Source organism: Hemicordylus capensis, chromosome 12 (genome assembly GCF_027244095.1).
Source record: "Hemicordylus capensis ecotype Gifberg chromosome 12, rHemCap1.1.pri, whole genome shotgun sequence".
NCBI lineage: Eukaryota > Metazoa > Chordata > Lepidosauria > Squamata > Cordylidae > Hemicordylus > Hemicordylus capensis.
Window position 1 is genome coordinate 20,237,672 of NC_069668.1, and position 17,713 is coordinate 20,255,384.

At 52.5% G+C, this 17,713-nt stretch overlaps 2 protein-coding genes across 8 annotated transcripts in view; both read left to right on the forward strand.

Annotated features, from left to right (window-relative positions):
* Window positions 1–4,680, forward strand: part of LHX1 (LIM homeobox 1) — a 50,717-nt gene extending 46,037 nt beyond the window's left edge. For all 5 annotated transcript variants that reach the window (XM_053275459.1, XM_053275457.1, XM_053275458.1 and 2 more), the window contains one exon: window positions 2,716–4,680. In XM_053275459.1, coding sequence (XP_053131434.1) covers window positions 2,716–3,095 — 380 coding nt within the window. In that variant the 3' untranslated portion in view covers window positions 3,096–4,680. The remainder of the gene's footprint in view (window positions 1–2,715) is intronic.
* Window positions 4,681–6,151: 1,471 nt separating this feature from the next.
* The window catches only part of AATF (apoptosis antagonizing transcription factor), an 87,824-nt gene continuing 76,262 nt past the window's right edge, over window positions 6,152–17,713 (forward strand). For all 3 annotated transcript variants that reach the window (XM_053275406.1, XM_053275407.1, XM_053275408.1), the window contains exons 1-4: window positions 6,152–6,297; window positions 9,903–10,085; window positions 13,079–13,492; window positions 14,570–14,707. In XM_053275406.1, the coding sequence (XP_053131381.1) occupies window positions 6,162–6,297; window positions 9,903–10,085; window positions 13,079–13,492; window positions 14,570–14,707 (871 nt within the window). In that variant the 5' untranslated portion in view covers window positions 6,152–6,161. The remainder of the gene's footprint in view (window positions 6,298–9,902; window positions 10,086–13,078; window positions 13,493–14,569; window positions 14,708–17,713) is intronic.

The following is a 17,713-nucleotide window of genomic DNA, read 5'->3' on the forward strand; positions in this document are numbered from 1 at the left end:
AGGAAGGATGGGAGGGGTGGGGGTGGGGCGGTTCTTCTTAAGTACCCTGGAAGGAGGCTCCGCGAAGCCCACCAGCTGCCTCGACTTGCCCCTGTAGAGCAGGTAGCCGTGAACTGCTGGCTCCACCACTGGGGGGAGGGAGGAGGAGGTGTCTGGACCTCATGGCGTCCGGAGCTGCACCGCTTGTGGCAGGACTACAACTCCCATCATCCCTGATAACTGGCCTGTGGCTGAGGATGATGGGAGTTGTCATCCCCACAACAGCTGGAGGGCCGCCCTGGGTTAATGTCGCGGTTGGCTCAGAGAAACCTGGGACGAGAAACCGAAGGGAAAATCCTTGCCCCCAATGACCGACCTCCCTTAAGATAATCAAGACAGGGGTCTCTTTCTTTGCGGTGCTCTTTTTCTCTAAGGAACGGTGGTTATGCCAGCAGTGGTCTGAGAGGGTGCCTGTGTGCCCACTCTGGGGTGGGGTTCCCTTTCCCCAACGCATGCTAGGATATTGTCTGGGACACGGAACTGACTTCTGGCTCCTTGAAGCGGGTGGGAAGTTAATGCAGTTTCGTATGAATAATTCAGGATGTGATGGTTTGGTTGGAGCTCTGCAATTCTGTGCAAAGCCCTCTGTGTTAGGGGCCCTCCTCAGCTCAGGCCATCTCCACAACTCCCTTGTGGCAGGGAATTCCAGAGGTTAGTGGTGTGCTGAAAGAAGCAGAATAAATACTGCAGCGGAAGGTGGAGGAAGGTCCAGATTTGCGTAACGGAGACCAGTTGCGGAACTTGGCTTTTAAAAGGCAGAATCTGGGATGCTTCGGCAGGGAATGTTGATTCCTGGGCTAGAAAACGGCAGGTGTGCTCTTGCTGGGAATGCAGAATTGAGATGTGTGGTGTTGTGGCCATAGCTGGCTTCAGCAGAGGACTTTTTTCAGGGGTTCCAAGTCTCTCCCAGATATTATCTGTCTATGATGTATGTAGGAATGGAAGGAATCTATCTAGCCAGCTGTGTGGACAGTTTCACGTCAAGCCAAAATTGGCCGGTCGTCTCTGGCTGTTGCTAATTTGATGTACATCTTGCTTTCCGACGGCATTTGTACTCCAAGTGACGCACGGGTCAGATCAGACAATAACCATTGATGGTGTATGTGATTGTTGTTGTCTTGAGTACGGATGTTGTAGGGAAGTGGGATGTAAATGAAATTAGCAAAAGCAGGAGGCAACAGAAGGATTTGGGCTTGCTAGGTCGGTCGTGCAGCTGCCCACACTCCTGGCACTATTTATGGATTGCGTTTCTACCTTGGCATGTGTGGGCTTCTCTGGTGGCCCCCCATCCAGTCACTGGCCAAAGCTAGACCTAGGTTAGCAGGATCAGGGGGCCGCCCTGGGACTGTGTAGGGGGTGGGCACTCCTCTCCCAGGCATCTCTTGAATCTATGGCTTCACTCTTGATTGCAATCCTGACTACAGGCTTTGGTGATTAAACCACCACTGCAGGAGCATCTTTGCCTGCCTGGGTCAATTCCTGATCAATGGAATTATTTGCCGTGGAATGTGGTGATGGCCACTTGTTTGGATTATGATTATTCTTGATTATTATTTAAAATATTTGTATACTGCCCAAAACTGACGTCTCTGGGCGGTTCACAACAAAATAAAAACAGAAAGTAAAACATTAGTTAAAACAAAAACAAGTTTAAAACATTACAGCAATTTAAGAGGTTTAAAACAATATTTTAAAACAGCATTAAAACCATTAAAACAATAGTTGTTAAAAGCCTGGGTGAACAGATGCGTCTTTAAAGACTTTTAAAAGACTGTCAGAGATGGGGAGGCTCTTATTTCACTAGGGAGCGCATTCCAAAGCCTCAGGGCAGCGACGACGGAGAAGGCCCCCTTTTAAAGATGGCTTTAAAAGGGGCTTAGACAAATTCATGGAGGGCAAGTCAAAAAGTGGCTCATGGTCTGGTGGCTGTGGACCTCTTCCAGCCTCAGAGGCAGGATGCCTCCGGATCCCAGTTGCAGGGGAGCCACAGAAGCAGAGGAGAGGGGGCCTGCCCTCCCCTCTTGCCTGTGGGCTCCCCAGAGGCATCTGGTGGGCCACTGTGTGAAGCAGGTCTCTGGGCTAGAGAGGTCTCCTTCTTGGGCCTGATTCTGCAGCCGGGCTCTCCTTGGGGTTCTTATGTTTCTCCATCCCTTCTGCTACAGTGGTCCATTTCAGAGGGGTGGTCATTTGCTCCATCTGTGAGTAAAATGAGAACCTGGCCCTGCAGCAAGACTCTTTAAATGTTGGTTGGGGCCACCTGCCGTTTTTTGGAGGCCTCAGGATTTCGGGTTGCCATATCCTGGCTTTCCAAACCCGGTGCCTAATCTGCATATTATGTAAATTGGCTTGAAAGTAATTTTGGGGCAGGAGAGTGACTGCCTATTTTGTTTTGCTCCACTCCGCTTCTACAAGGGCTAGAGCTTAGATGATGATGATGATTAATGAAAGATGAAATCTGGGCACATCCAGGTGGGCTAAGCAATCTGGGTGAGATCCTTACAATCCAGGTGAAACCTGGAATTCCAGGGGGCATGGCAACTACTCGGGAAGGGTATGCCACACATCAGAGTTTGGGACGCCTGCCCGGAGAGAAATGGCTGTAGCAGCTTCTTTTCTGGACCCGTCGCCTTCCTCCTCCACGTGCCTCAATCCTTTTTCTTTTCTTTCTCCCGCCAGACTACCAGAGTGAATATTACGGACCTGGAAGCAACTACGACTTCTTCCCCCAAGGACCTCCTTCCTCTCAGGCTCAGACGCCGGTGGATCTCCCGTTCGTGCCCTCCTCGGGGCCACCAGGGACGCCTCTTGGGGGCATGGAGCACCCTTTGCCCGGCCACCACCCTTCCAGCGAAGCGCAGCGGTTCACAGATATCATGTCCCACCCGCCAGGAGACTCGCCCAGTCCGGAACCCAACCTCCCCGGTTCGTTGCACTCCATGTCGGCAGAAGTGTTTGGCCCGAGCCCTCCGTTTTCCTCGATATCCGTCAACGGCGGTGCTAATTATGGGAGCCATTTGTCACATCCGCCTGAAATGAACGAGGCAGCTGTGTGGTAGCTTTAGGGACCAGGACGGAATTCGGAAGGAAGTGCCCGATTGGCATCTCTATCCGGCTCATAGTGTGGTGTACAGAAATGGAGTCAGACGGAACATTTTTTCCTGCTCTGAGACAATATCTCTCTCTGTCTATATCTATCTATCTATCTATCTATCTATCTATCTATCTATCTATATTTTGTTGTTTTTTGGGTTTGCCATTTTTTTTTAACCTTGGGAATGACTGACTTCAGATCAATGCCCAGGGAAATTTTGCTATAAGACTGGGGACAATCGACATGACACAGAATCGACAGGAAAAAATAAAATCAAATCTCTTTTTGTAGTGAGTGAAACAGACATTGATGAAGCGGATGTGCTTCAGTACTGCCATATATTATGGGATGGCGCAGGCTAGGTACTTGGCTCACTAGAAGATAACTCTAGGAATCAAAATTCTTAGGAACTTTTCTCACACAGGAAAAGAAACACTGACTAAAAAGCAAGGTCAAAGATAACAAGAAAAGGCTTCAAAGAATCTTAGGATTAATTTTTTTTAATGACGGCTTTGGCATTATCTGTTCCTTAATTTTTGCCTCAGAAAATTCAACAAGAGCCACAACAGCAGACTTTCTAAGCTTCAGAAATGTCTGGTGGGGCAAATGAAAAGTGTTTTGTTTTGTTGTTGTTTTGGGGGTGGGGTGGGCTTCTTTTGGCCAAAAGAGCAAATATTTAAATCTCAGCCCTCAGCATCAACTCTTCTACCTTCTCTGAGTGACACACACCAATATTCCTCAAAACCCAGAAGTCTGCTGCTAGGCTTCTAAGTAAAAATGACTTGAAAGAAACAAATAACCAAGGATTCTACCTTCACAAGAATAAAAGCTAAACAAACAAAAATAAAAAGACTCTATGGAACTAGAAAAAAAGCAGTCAACTGTTTACATCAAATGTTAAATTCAGGAGCGCAATGTTTTACTTTTTAAAAAATCCTGTTTTAGAACCTCTTGTTCAAAAGCCAATTATTTTGAGCAATCAACCAAAATAGTTCATTTTTTCCTTTCTTCTTTTTTTTCTGTAGACGTTATAAGGCATTACAGGGCTTGTGTTTTCACTGTGCTAGTTTGCGAAGGTGGTGTTTACAGAAGGCAAAGAAAAGAAAACCTATAAAATCAGACAGTTGCCAAATAAAACAATTCTATAGCACAAATACTCTCTTGTGTGGCATCCACAGCCTGGGGGAAAAAGTTTTAAACAAAGTGTTACAAGGTTAAGGGGGAAAACAACGAACATCTTTGCTAATGTTTAGTCCTGTTCAACATTCATGGAATTGTTAATATGACTTATATAGACCCACACAGGTTTTATTTTCGTGTCTTTAAAATTTAAAAAAAAAATCCAAAATATTTAAATTTTATGGTCAAATATGCAGCCAGCAGCTGCGACTTTTTTTCCTTTATATATTAAATTTCTCATATGTCTTTTATTGTTCGAATAAACCTAAGCTTGTGTGACCTCCAGTGCATATTAGACCATTCACTGTATGGAAGGGGGGAAAAGTTGGATTAAAAAATTTGTGAATTTTTAATAAAACTAGAAAATCTGATGTTTAGATAACCTGTGTTTCATTCAGTGCTTTTAATGGGTTATTATGATATAATCAGGCAGGGAAGCGGAAGCTGCCATTTGAAACATGTTTGCAGTTATGAAATAAGTTTAACTGATTGCACAATGAAATAAGTTGCATTTAAAGTTGACTCTTGAAACATGCTGAACTTTAAGGGAAGCTAGGAAAGCGGCATTTTGCACATCGCTAAATCCATCATTTAGCATTTTATTTATTACATTTCGACACCGCCTCATACCAATATCTCGTGGCAGTTTCCAAAATGAAGGATAAAACCAGAATTAAAACCAAACATTAAAACGGCAAAACCTTTAAAACAAAAATGTAAAATAGCAGGACAATAAAAATCAACTTCCAGCAGATCAAAGGCTTGATTAAACGAATGTGTCTGGAGCGTGCTCTTTTAAACCTGCTAGAGATGAGGAAACGCTGACTACGACAACCCTGGGAGTTCCTTCCAGATTTTGAAGTGAATTTGGAGCTTCATCGAAAGCTGCCTTTTAATGAGTCAGGCCCTCGGCCGGCTTAGCTCAGGACTGTCGGACTCTGATTGGCAGTGGCTCTCCCGGGCTTCAGGCCAGAGTCTCTCCCAACCCTACCTGTTGATGCTGCCAGGGAGTGAAGCTGAGACCTTCCGCATGGCCCTCTCCAAAGGGGACTACCTTACAGAGCTCACGGGCAGTCTCCCATTCAAATATAAACCCAAGTGGGCTTTGCTTAGCCAAGGGGCAGCCCATGCTTGCTCCTCCCAGACTCTCTTCCTCTGCAGGTGACATTTCAAGTGTCAAGAGTTCCAGGTGAGTCGAGTGGGATATACATCTGGAAAACCAACACATGGTTGCCAAAGCCGAGCAGCCTCTTGGGAGGGGACCCAGGCCCGGGCTCGGGGTTTCCTGCCTGATCATCTCTCTCTTCCGAGAAGCAACAGCAGCAGCAGCTCTGAAAGGACAATAAGATATTTTAATGATGTATATTATTATTATTATTATTATTAACATTTTATATCCTGCTCTTCCTCCAAGGAGCCCAGAGCGGTGTACTACCTACTTAAGTGTCTCCTCCCAACAACCCTGTGAGGTAGGCTAGACTGAGAGAGAAGTGACTGGCCCAGAGTCGCCCAGCAAGGATCATGGCTGGATGGGGACTCGAACTCGGGTCTCCCTGGTCCTAGTCCAGCACTCTAACCACAGTGGCTCCACTCTATTATTAAGAGATTTATATATATGTGTGTGTTTTCTACACATATCCACACACAGGCGGTATATAAATATGAAAATGCACAAATAATAAGAAGAATCCCCAGCTGGAGTCTTGCCACACACACACACAAAACACCCACTCTCCGCCTTGACCCCGCCCCCTCCACCCCGGCCCAGGTGAGGCCCCGCCCCCGCCGCGCATCCCGGCTCCCCATTGGGCCGGCGAGGCCCCGCCCTCCCCTCTCTGGGCCGGCCTGCAAGATGGCGGCGGAAGCAGCAGTGGCGGTGGCGGCCTCGTCCAGCCGGGTGGCGGCGGAGCTACGGCGCCTGCTCGACCCGCGCCCCGAGGAAGAGGAGAGAAGAGGAGGAGGAGACCCCGAGGACGACCCCGGCGACGGTGAGGAGCGTGAGGGGGGAAGCGGCCTCCCTCCAGCGGCCCCTCCCCCCGCCCGCCGCCCGCCCGCAGGTGTCTTGTCTCAGGGTGGGGGTGTCACGTGGCTCCGGAGGGCTCCCTGCCCCGAGGGGCTCGCCGTCTGCAGTGCAGTGCATGCAGTGCAGTGCAGGAAGGGGCTGCCCCCCCCCGGCTGGGCCTGTGGTGGGGGCAGCTCCACGCGGACCAGCAAGGAGGCACCCCCCCCGCCCTTCTTCCTTCTCCCTGCCGGGGGTGGCGAGAGAGCGACAGGCCGAGGCCGCCGCTGCCGGGTCCCTCCTTCCTCCAGCTCAGGGTTGTCTGCCCGGACTGGCAGCAGCCGCCGCCTCTGCAGGGGAGCCTCTTTTTTCCGCCCCGCCTGGGAGAGGCTGCCCGGGCGGGGAGGAGCTGGAGTCCCGGCGCTCTTCTTCCCAAAGCAGGGTCCGCCCCGGTTGCATTTGAAGGGGCGGCCGGGAGCGGCTCCAGAGATGTCTAAGTCCAGAGGACTCCTCTAAGTCCAGAGGATGATGGAGGCCCCCCCGCCCCGCTCTGGGAAGAGCATCGGGGCCCCAGGTTTCCTCCCCGGCTGCTGCAGCAGCAGCATCTCCAAGAGAGGATCTGGCACGGCTGGCATTACAGGGGGCCTCCCATTCAAATGCAAAACCAAAATACCAAAACCTCCAATTCAAATGCAAAATCAAAATGCAAAAACAAAATCAAATGCAAAACCTGCTTAGCCAAGGGGGCGCTCCTGCCTTTCAGCATCTCCGGAGAAGCCACTGCCTGTCCTGAGCTAGATGGGCCAAGGGTCTGACTCAGCCGGTGGCAGCTGCCTCGGTTCCAGGCTAGGGGCAATGGGCGGTGGGTGGGTGGGCTGGGCTGGACTGCAGCAGCTACCCCCCCACACACACATCAGGGGAGAAGAACTGGGGTGTGTGTGTGCGCTCACAGATGGGGGGCAAAGTGCCCTTGTGTGTGGACGAGAGCCTCCGGGGAAACTATACCTGTGGTATATAAATCGAACAAATAAATAAATAAAACAGTGAGCAAAGTTCCGTGTTCCTTGGAGCTCTTTGGGCTGCGTTTTACGCAATGCCAGGTGGCGGGGGGTGGGTGGGGAGGAAGGTGGGCATGACGTGTCCCCAGGCATGCTGCTAAAACAACTTTTGAGCACGTTTTCTGTTGAAACATCCCAAAACTGTCATCACTTTAAAATTCTGCTTGAGTTTCCTTTGGGGTGCTAAGTTCTGTACCCCGCCTTGAGATATTTAGGTGTATTGAGATATTTAGTGTGCCTTTGAGTTGGTGTCGTCTCCTGGTGCATCACAGAGCCGTGTGGTTGTCTTGGGTAGAATCTAGGAGGGGTTGACCATGGCCTCCTCCCGCTCAGTATGAGATGGTGCCTTCCAGCATCGTCCGAGTTTGCTGCTGCCACCTGATACAGTGCCAGCAGGGATTTGAACCCGTGGCCTCTTGCTTCCTAGGCAGGTCACTTCCTCGCTGCACCCTGTGGTGTTGGGCAGTTGATAAAGACAGTAAAGACGAGACATGAAGTGAGCCCACAGTCTGGGCTCTGTGCTAGGGGGCAGGGGTGCCTCTCTTTGGGACACCAGTGCCTGAGAGGCGGGCCCTGAAGGCTGCTTGATCAAAGCCACCAAGCAGGGTGGGGTGGGGTGGGGCTGTTTCCTGCTCCCTCCCCCTCCCCCCCACAAGCGTCCTCCTCGCACACTTGCTAGCCCCCTGCAGCAGAGTGAGGTCCGGGGTGATCAGGCGGAGGATCCTACGTCCATGTCCTAGAACAGGGTTTCTTAGCCTTGGGCCCCCAGATGTTGATGGACTACACCTCCCATCGGGGCCCCAGGTGAAGAAACCCTGTCCTGGAACGGTGGCATTCATCAAGTGCCCTAGAACTGGTTGGCACTGGAGAAGAGGCCCGAACCCGCACCAGACGTGGACCCCTGCTCCCCATCTCTGCGTGAGACTCCTGTGCTTGCACCAAGACTGTCCCCTGGGCTGAAAGCAGGCCGCGTGTGGTTGGCGGATGGGCACGGGCCAGAGAGTGGGGAGGTGTGCCTGGCCTGGGAGCCCCCCGTTTGCATCCAGCCCCATAACCGTGGCCTCTGGGGTGGAGAGGGCCCTTCCTGCGCTGGCCCGCCATGGAAGCCAGCCCCGGCCCCCTCTCTCTGGGACCTGGGCTTGGCTGAGAAGCCCTGCAGACTTTCCAGATGGGTCAGCCGGCTCTGAGAAACTCTCCTGGGCCCCCCATGTTTCCAGCGGAGGACGAGGGCTGTTGCCCGCCATGCGGTCTGTGGGGTGTTTCCATCCCTCCCCTCTGCTCAATGAGCCGTTTCCATAAATGGGACGTTAACATTCCCAAAGACACTGCGGAGCCCCTTGGACCCCGCCCTGGCCCTGTAGTTTGGTGGGTGTGTGTGTGTGTGCCCCTGGGCGGAGGCCAAGCGAGCACTGAATTCGGTCAGGGTTCCTTTCTGGCCTGATGATCCATGCCTTTGCTTGCCTAGCAAGCCAGCGGTTGCGGGTGCGAACCCCCCACCAGTCTGTTTCCCAGACTATGGGGAACTCCTCTATCAGGCAGCAGCGCTCTAGGAAGGGGGCCAAAGGCGAACAAGAGACCGGTAATTGCAGCCGACCAGCTGGCTTTGAAATGTTTGGTGGTTTCCGTGTTTGTAGCAAGAAGGGGCGGACTTCCATGTTGTGTGTTTGCTGTTGTGAAACACACCGGGACCTCGAACGCTGCATGAGACAAGCTGAAACGTCTGTAACTGGCATATCTTATTCTTGACGCTTTCCTGTATTGAAAGCCACCAGCAAGGTACCTGCAGCCTGCCCTGGGCCTCCCCCTTGCTGTGCCCTCACAAAGCACGGAGAGAAGGGAGGAATCATCAGCATAAGATCAGGGCCCCCCAATGCCAACTGTGCCTGCTCTGAGCGGCGGCAGCTGCAGAAACAGGGGAGGAGTAGGATGAGCATGCATGGTGGGGGGCGGGACGGGGGGGGGAGACTGGGCAATGGAGGGACCCTCTCTGGTTGGGGGAGGACCCCCAGGGCACTGCTGGGCCTGGTAGCTGAGCCATGGGCAGCAGCAGCAGCAAACCAGGGGCCCCGGCTCCCAGGACCTGGGAGGGCCCGCTAGGCACCCCGCAGGTTGGGGGCCTGAGGGTCCCACAGGGGATTGGGAGTTGAGGACAGGTCGGAGGTCCCACCAAGCAGACGGGAGAAGCGGCAAGCCTTTCACAGGGTTTTCGAGTTTCAAATGGGTCTCATGTTTCCTTTTTGGTTTTAATTGGTGGTGTGTTATTATAGTGTTTGGGGCGGTCTATAAATCTGTGAAAGCCGAGCCCAGCGCCAGGCCGAGGGGCTGGATTCTGAGGCCAGGCCCCCTTCAGGCAGGAAGCCTCTTCTGCTCTTCCCGCCTGCAGGGGGGCCAGTCAGAGGCCAGGCAGGGTGGGGCCCGCACATCTGACAGTGGCTGTGGTGTGGCCGGTCACCACCACCTCCTCTGCGGAGCAGAGCCCTGGCCACCCCGCAGGGAACTCGGGCATCAAGCTAAGCTCTGCTTTCTTCCTTTGCAGTCACTGTGGCCAGAGTTGTTGACCCGTTTGATGAGGGAGGCCTTGACGATGCCCCCCTCGCTGCCGGCCCCATCCGCAGAGGGGTCCCCTACTGCCTTCTGGATGCTGACCAGCGATACTGTGGGAAGGCCACGTCACGCAAGACCTTGGCGGAAGAGCCGTGGGGAGAGGCCAGGCCCTCAGGTGAGATGCTGCTGCTGCTGCTTCCTGTCTCTGCCTTGTTCAGCTCAGGGTGTGTCTGCTCTAGGCATGCCACCCGTGCTCAGCTGCTCTGGCTTCCCACCCCCAAGAAACCCCTCGGAAGCCGGGCACTCTGGAGGCGCTGAGGGATACTTGGCAAGGAATTCTCAGCGCCCCTGCAAAGCTGCAGTTCCCAGGATCCTCAGGGGACGCCGTGATGGTCAGAGCATGCTGGGAATGATTTGGTTTCTAGTGCAGATGGATATTTGGCGTGGATCTCTCTCCCATTTTGCGGTGGGTGGGGCTTGACCTGGCATTGGGGCGGGAGCCAAATCTTGATATTTATTTATTACTTATTTATTCATTCGGTTTATACACCACCTTTCCAAAAACGATATGCTCTCTTTGTTCAAGATATGCATATTTTTCAGCATGCTGGGGCCTCTTCTCCATAAGCGTTTCATATCCTGATATGTAAATTGGTTGTGACCTTCCCTGAGCCTTCAACGCAGGAGCAAAAGTTTCTAACTTCAGTCCCAGGGTGTGATTTGGGGTTGCGTGATTCAGCCCCCTGGCTGAAGCTGGGGAGATCTGGGTCTGTCCAGGGCCTGGAGGGGAGGCTGCTTAGGAGCCCCGCAGATGCTGCCTTGAATTCCTCCGGGGTAGAAAGAGGAGAGATAAATATAATAAATAATAGAGCAAAAACCCTATAGACAATACTCCCTGAACTAGCTGGAGCAGCAGTTGGACTCTGCAGGCAGCAGCATCGGGAGATAGCTCAGTCCCTGCGTCGTGTGCGGCAGGTCCCAAATCCAGTCCTCAGCAGGTAGGGCAGGGGAGAGATCCTTCTCTGTCTGCTGCCAGTCGGTGCAGGCAACATTGAGCCAGGTGGACCAAGGGTCTGACTCAGTAGGAAGCAGCTTCCTGTGTTCAGAGGCCATGTGGATGTTTTCATCCTGGTGTAACATTTCCTGCCTCTATCTGCTCTGGATGTCCTGAGACGCCACTGTCTCCACCTAGACAATATTTCCCTTTTTGCAAGAAGTTTAGCATCAGATTCTCATTGGCAGGGAACCTGGCAGGAAACACACACACACACACACACACACACACACACACACACGCTTTTTTTTTTTTTAAACCTCCGATGGCTCTCTCGGGAACTGTATCCTGCTTGTGTGTGATTTCTGTGTGTGCAGCTGTGGGGAAGGGAACTGGATCACCTTGTAATGCCTCCCCCGCCCCCCATTATCTCATTATATAATGAGAGAGGCTGTCAGCTAATCAATGGGTCTGCTCATCGGTCCAGGCACGGCAGCTGCAGGGAAGCGTGCATTTGAGGTTTCAATCTGTCCAGGCGGAGGAGGCCACCCTCCGGCCCCTTGGCAAAAAAACCAAACCTGTACTGCCCACCTCGCGCTCTGATTATGGGAGGTGCCACAAAGAGGGAGGCGGATTGGGGCCTGTGAAGACACCAGCCTTTGTGAAGAGCTCCCAGGACTCGGGCCACGAACTGAGGTGATCGGAATGTCCTTGCCTTGGCCTTGGGGTTGGGCGGCCCCGAGAGAAACCTGGGGCAAGCTGTGGGTGGGGAGGCGGCAGCCCCTCCGGTCTTTAGCATTGCAGTCCCACCCAGTGGTCCCTCGGTCTGTTTTCATCCGTGTGCGGGATGCGTTGCGTCCTGGGCGGCAGCATCAAGGCCCTGTGTGCGCATGTGTGCATTCAGAGCGGGGCCTTCAGAGCAGAGCAGACAGCGGGCATCCTGGGTTGGCGGCAGAGGCCTCCCTGGCTAGGCCTCATGGCTCGCTCTCTTTTGCACCTGCATGCTCGTTTTCTCAGGGCGCACGTGTAAGAGAGAGGGGGGACCTTCTGTCGCTGACCCTGGGTTCTGCTTCTTGCAGCAACATGCAGGCCGGAGGCGGGTAGTGCTTCATGGCGGACGGTCTGCCCAGCTGTGTGTGTGCCGCTCAGCATCATTTCACGGGCCACTTTGGGTACCTGTGCCATAGGGACAAAGGAAGCTGCCATATACTGAGTCAGACCCTTGGTCCATCTTGCTCAGTATTGTTGGCCCAGACTGGCAGTGGCTTCTCCCAGGTTCTTCTACAGGCAGGAGTCTCTCTCCCAGCCCTGTCTTGGAGATGCTGCCAGGGAGGGAGCTTGGAGCCCTCTGCATGCAAGCAGGCGGGCAGGCAGGTGCTCTTCCCGGAGCGGCCCTGTCAACCCCTCGGGAGTATCTCACAGTGCCATTCCTGCTTGCCCAAGCACAAGACCAGCTCTCCTCCGTAGGATGCTGCTGACCCCTGGCCACCTAGACGCTGCCGCTGTGTCGTGAGATCTCTGCTCCCCATCTCTGCCCTCAGGGCACACAGGGTGTGGCCTGCTGCTGTGGCCTATTTTAACCCTCCCCAGACTTCTATGTGGTGTTGCTGCAGATATTTAGAAGAGGATGAGTGGGGGGGGGGGGTGTCACTGACCCACGGCCAGCTGGTTGGCTTCATGACGGAGCCGGGGTTTGAATCCAGGACTCCACCAGTGAGGGCTCACCCAGCTAATTCTTAAAACAGATTTGTTTCTCACCGGTGTGGTCACATTTAACTGCCACATCTTAGAAAGAGTATCAATACACTTTTTATATAAAAATATATTTAAAATACCATTCAACACTCCACTTAAAATCCCTTTCAGTCAATACACAGCAACAAAGTTGATAAGGCACAGCCTTATTCCCTGAATCCAGTGGCTTTCATTTTTGCCGTGTGCTTGGGCAAGAATCCCCTTGGACCTTAGGGGCCGTGTTCCCTCTCACAGGGGTTCCCAGCGATGGTTGACGACAACTCGCGTAATCCCCAAGCCAAAGCCGTGGCAGCTGGGGATTCTGGGAGTTGTGGTCTACAACGTCTGGGAATCCCTGTTTGAGGGGACGCTGATTAGGGGTCGTTAACATCGCAGTCCACACTGGGCAAGCGTGAATGTTGGTCTTCTGCAATTGACAGGTGGACAGACTTCAGCTGAGGAGGAAACAGAGGATGGCGGTCTTGACCATGAACCCCTTGGGGAAGGACTGGATGACGAGAGGCCAGAAATGACGGAGGAGGAGGATGCTTTCAGCCGTGACAGTGGCCAGGAGGAAGGGGACGAGCCCACCTTCAGTTTCCAGGCTTTTGACAACTTCGAGAAATTTGCAGAGGGAATGGATGAAGAAGGGAGTGAGGAAGAGGAGAGTAGCCTAGAAGAAGGCAGCGGCGAAGAAATGCAGTGCGGGGGAGACTCTGAGTTAGACGGCACCGAGAGCGAGAAGGCAGCGGCCCAGGAGAGTGAGAACCAAGATGGCGGGCTGCTGGTGGCCTTTTCCAAAGAGAGAGTGGCTGAAGAAGTAGACAAAGGGAAAGCCGTAAAGAATCAGATAGGTGAGTAGAGAGCCTCTTTTCTCTTGTCGTCCCGATAAGGATTTTCAGTCTCCCTGCTTAGATGCATATCCTTGAGATAAAGAAGGCGCCATCTTTGAACTGGCGGCTTCCCAGTTGAGTGGAAGCGAAGGCGACTGATTGTACCCAAAACGTGAACCGTCTCTCCTTCTCTCCCCCCCCCCCACAGAATGGCTCTATCCGTATTATTTCCTTCTAGTTTGTCCTAGGGTGAGATGGATAACCTAGTGGGGTGGGGGGTGGGAGTGAGGCCTCGGATCCCCTTGCAGAGAACCTGCACACACATGGCGACGCTGTGCCGTTGCTGAAGCTGTGCAGGCAGGTCTGGCCCTCTGAGCTGGCTGGTAGAGTGCCTCTGGACATGCAGGCTTTGTGTGAGAACGACATCAAGTTTCCCTGAGTTATCTGGAGGACAGTCCTCACTCAGTGCATGTGTATGCCTTTAAATGTACCTGGAAATGCCTTTTTGTGAACATGTCCGTGTTAGCATGCGTGTCTTGTGCAAGCCCAGCCCCCAGAGAGCCAGGATCGGAGATTATGCTGTGATTTGTATCCTGCCTCTCGGTCACAGAGATCCTTGAGGCGGTGAGCAATGGCACAAAAGCCATCCGCACAAAACCCCCGGGTGAAAGCCACGGCAACTCCCCGCCAGCAGCTGTCCCTGGCACCACACCTCCTTAAAAGCAAAAGGAGAAAGAAGCAAGCAGCGTGTTCCCCCCCACCCCCGCAGAAGTCATCAGGGAGCCAGACGGGCGGAGGGAGGGAGGGAGGGAGGGGGCTGTGCCCCCTTGGTGGGGGGCGGGGAAACGTGGGGCAGATTGGGAAACCCAGCAAAGGCTCCCAGCAAAGTTGCATTTTAACCCAAATGGGCATCCTGTGGACTGTGTGGCACTTGAGGAGGTTTGAGCTGGCTGGTTTTCTGCCTGCTGGGGGTCAGGGGGGAGGATGAAGAGGGCGGGGGGACGGGCGGGCAGGGATGTGATGCATCGGCTCTGCAGGAGGACTCCGCCCCGGCCATGCTTAATTCCCGCACCCCCCCCTTCCCTTTCTCTTCCCAAGCCTTGTGGGACCTGCTCTTGGAAGGGCGCATGAAACTCCAGAAGGTGCTCCTGACAGCCAACCAGCTTCCACAACCAGATTCCTTCCTGGAGTTTAAGAAACGAGGAGGTCCAGAGTTCACCAGTGCTCTTAAGAACAGTAAGAACCAGCTTGCCTGTTTCCCTTGTAGAGAAGATTGGGCATCTCCTGCATGCAGGGGTTTCAAAAAACCAGTCACGTTTTATTTATTTCTTCATCTTATCTCTATACCGCCTGATATAGAAATCTCAATAGGAACATAGGGGGCTGCCATATACGGAGTCAGACCCTTAGTCCATCTCGCTCAGTATTGTCTGCACAGACTGGCAGCAGCTTCTCTGAGGTTGCAGGCTGGACTTTCTCTCTCTCAGCCCTATCTTGGAGATGCTGCCAGGGAGGGAACTTGGAACCTTCCGCTCTTCCCAGAGCGGCTCCATCCCCTAAGGGGAATATCTTACAGCACTCACACATGTGGTCTCCCATTCATATTTAACCAGGGTGGACGCTGCTTAGCTAAGGGGGCAAGTCATGCTGGCTACCACAAGATCAGCCCTCCTCTCCAGGCGGTGTACAAGTCAGAACATAATATAAAGACGATATAAAACAGTTAAAATGCATAAAACAGATAAACATCTGAATGGATAAAAGACACGTTAAGATTTCAATTTCAATTAAAAGCCTGCGAATACAGGCACATCTTCAGGGGCACAGAAGGGCAAATGTAGAAGGAGATGCTCTTATTTCAGCAGGGAGCGTATTCCAGAGCCCCTCCGCAGAGGAGGCCTGGTCCTGAGACTCCACCACACGAGCCGGGGCAACCGTAACCAGACCTCCTCAGATGCTCTTAATAAGAGAAGGCGCTCTCTTAAGTACCCTGGACCCAAGCCGTTGAGGACTCCGTAGGTCATCCCCAGAGCAAAAGTGATCCAGGTTCTCCTCCTGAGTCAGACCCTTGGTTCATCTAGGTTAGTCTTGTCTACACGGACCGGCCGCAGCTCGCCAGGGTTTCAGGCAGACGTTCTAGATTGCGGCATGAACCATGGGTTCTCCCACCTTTAAAATGCAGCAGAACTGGCGGGGCTGAGGTTGTGGTGGCCATGCACTCTGCAGAGCGGCCTCGGATGGCCCTGCTCCAGATGTTGAGAGGCAGTCAGGGGCCTCTCTTGGGTCTTCCCCGCTCCCTTGATGGCGTCGCACCCCAGTGAAGGCTGTTAATGGCAGAGCAGGGTGCTAATTTGCTGGCAAGCCGAGCGCAGAGTGGTTCCTGGGCAGGCCTGCCGTCCTGCCGTGGGTGCAGTGCTTTCTGTTTCCCTATTAGCTCCGGCTTGAAACTGGTCCCCCCCCCCGCCCCGCTCTCCGCCCGCCCCGTTTATAAGGCAAACTCCCACCAATACTCAGCCTGACCTTTTAGTAAAATGTGTGCCATTAATGTCCTTAATAAGATGCATTACAAACTGCTGCTGCAGCGTGGTTTCATTACAGGTCCAGAAACCGCAATATCATTAAAGACCTTTAACAGCAACAATGGTTGACATTTTGATATTTCCCATAAGCAAAACACAGCTATGAACACGGCACTTAATATATAAATTCTGTAAAGAGGTGGGACTTTATATATAATAAAAACTTTTTTTTTATAGCTCCACCGGAGTGTTAAAAGAAAATCAGCCGTTTGACAAAGCTCGTGATGATTGCCTCTTCAGCTAGAAAGCCTCAAATGGAGGCTTGAGAATTAAAAAGTCGGTGAAAGGGCCCTCCATGGCTTTGAAAATCGGGAAATTGTGTATTCTCGAAACTGCTTGAAGTTTTCGGTACCAGAGATTCTGTTGGGCCCTATAAACACACAGGTCTGTCAGTGGACTTATCACCATCTGGTAACTGGAGCTGCAATTTGTAATCAGTTAATTGGTGTCTCCAATTAATCAGGCGGTAGATTAAGAAAAAAATACTGTTAATACAAGTGCTTCCCAACTGATGGTGCCATTGCACAGAAGAAGGATTCCCCCTTCTCCCTCAAGCAAAAGGGCGGACCTCTTCCGAGATGGTGCCTGTTATGACCCACGTCGTCGCTGTTAAAAACGCAGACTGCTTGCTTTTGATAAAAGCTTGTATGGTCAGTCGACTAAGATTCTTTCATTGGGTCGCTGCCCAACTTTGACCAGCGAATGGATTTCAAGCTTGCATGTTAGGAAAAAGTCTCTGCCTTGGCGAGATACTTTTTCCTAACATGCAAGCTTGTTAGCCTGTCTCCAGGAAGTCTGAGAATTTTCAGCCCAAATCCTGGCCGTGTTTTATTGAGTTCAAGAACTCTTCAACATTTGATGAAGGTAGATAGATAGATAGATAGATAGATAGATAGATAGATAGATAGATAGATAGATAGATAGAATTGGTATTTTGGGGTATCAGTTCTGTGGACCCAGGACCTCCATGATGTGTCTCTGGTACCTTGCCTAGGATCATAGGAAGCAGCCATCTACTGAGTCAGACCCTTGGTCTGTCTAGCTCAGTATTGTCTGCACAGATTGGCAGCGGCTCCTCCAAGGTTGCAGGCAGGAGTCTCTCTCAGCCCTATCTTGGAGATGCTGCCAGGGAGGGAACGTGGAACCTTCTGCATGCAAAGCCGATACTCAAGGGAGTGCACTAAAATGAATGCCCACTGAAGAGCCCTGATTCCTTCCAATGGCCATGGAAATACGTTAAATAAATTTGTGCATTGAATTTCCCATGACCCTTTGGAAGGAGGAACCTAGGAAGCTGCCATATACGGAGTCAGACACTTGGTCCATCTCGCTCAGGATGGTCTCCCCAGACTGGCAGCAGAGGCTTCTCCAAGGGTGCAGGCAGGAGTCTTTCCCAGCCCTGTCTTGGAGATGCTGCCAGGGAGGGAATTTGGGACCTTGGGCATGCAAGTAGGCAAGTGCTTGTCCTGGAGTAGCTCTGGCTCACACATTCCATCTCCCATCCGGATGCAACCAGAGCAGACCCTGCTTAGCAAAGGGGACAAGCCATGCTGGCTACCCCAAGACCAGCTCACCTGTTGACTTGTGCGCATGGGCTCACCCTTGCCTGTGAGAGGCACCTTTTGAAAGTGGTGGTTCTCTTAGCGTTCAGCGGGGCGGGGCT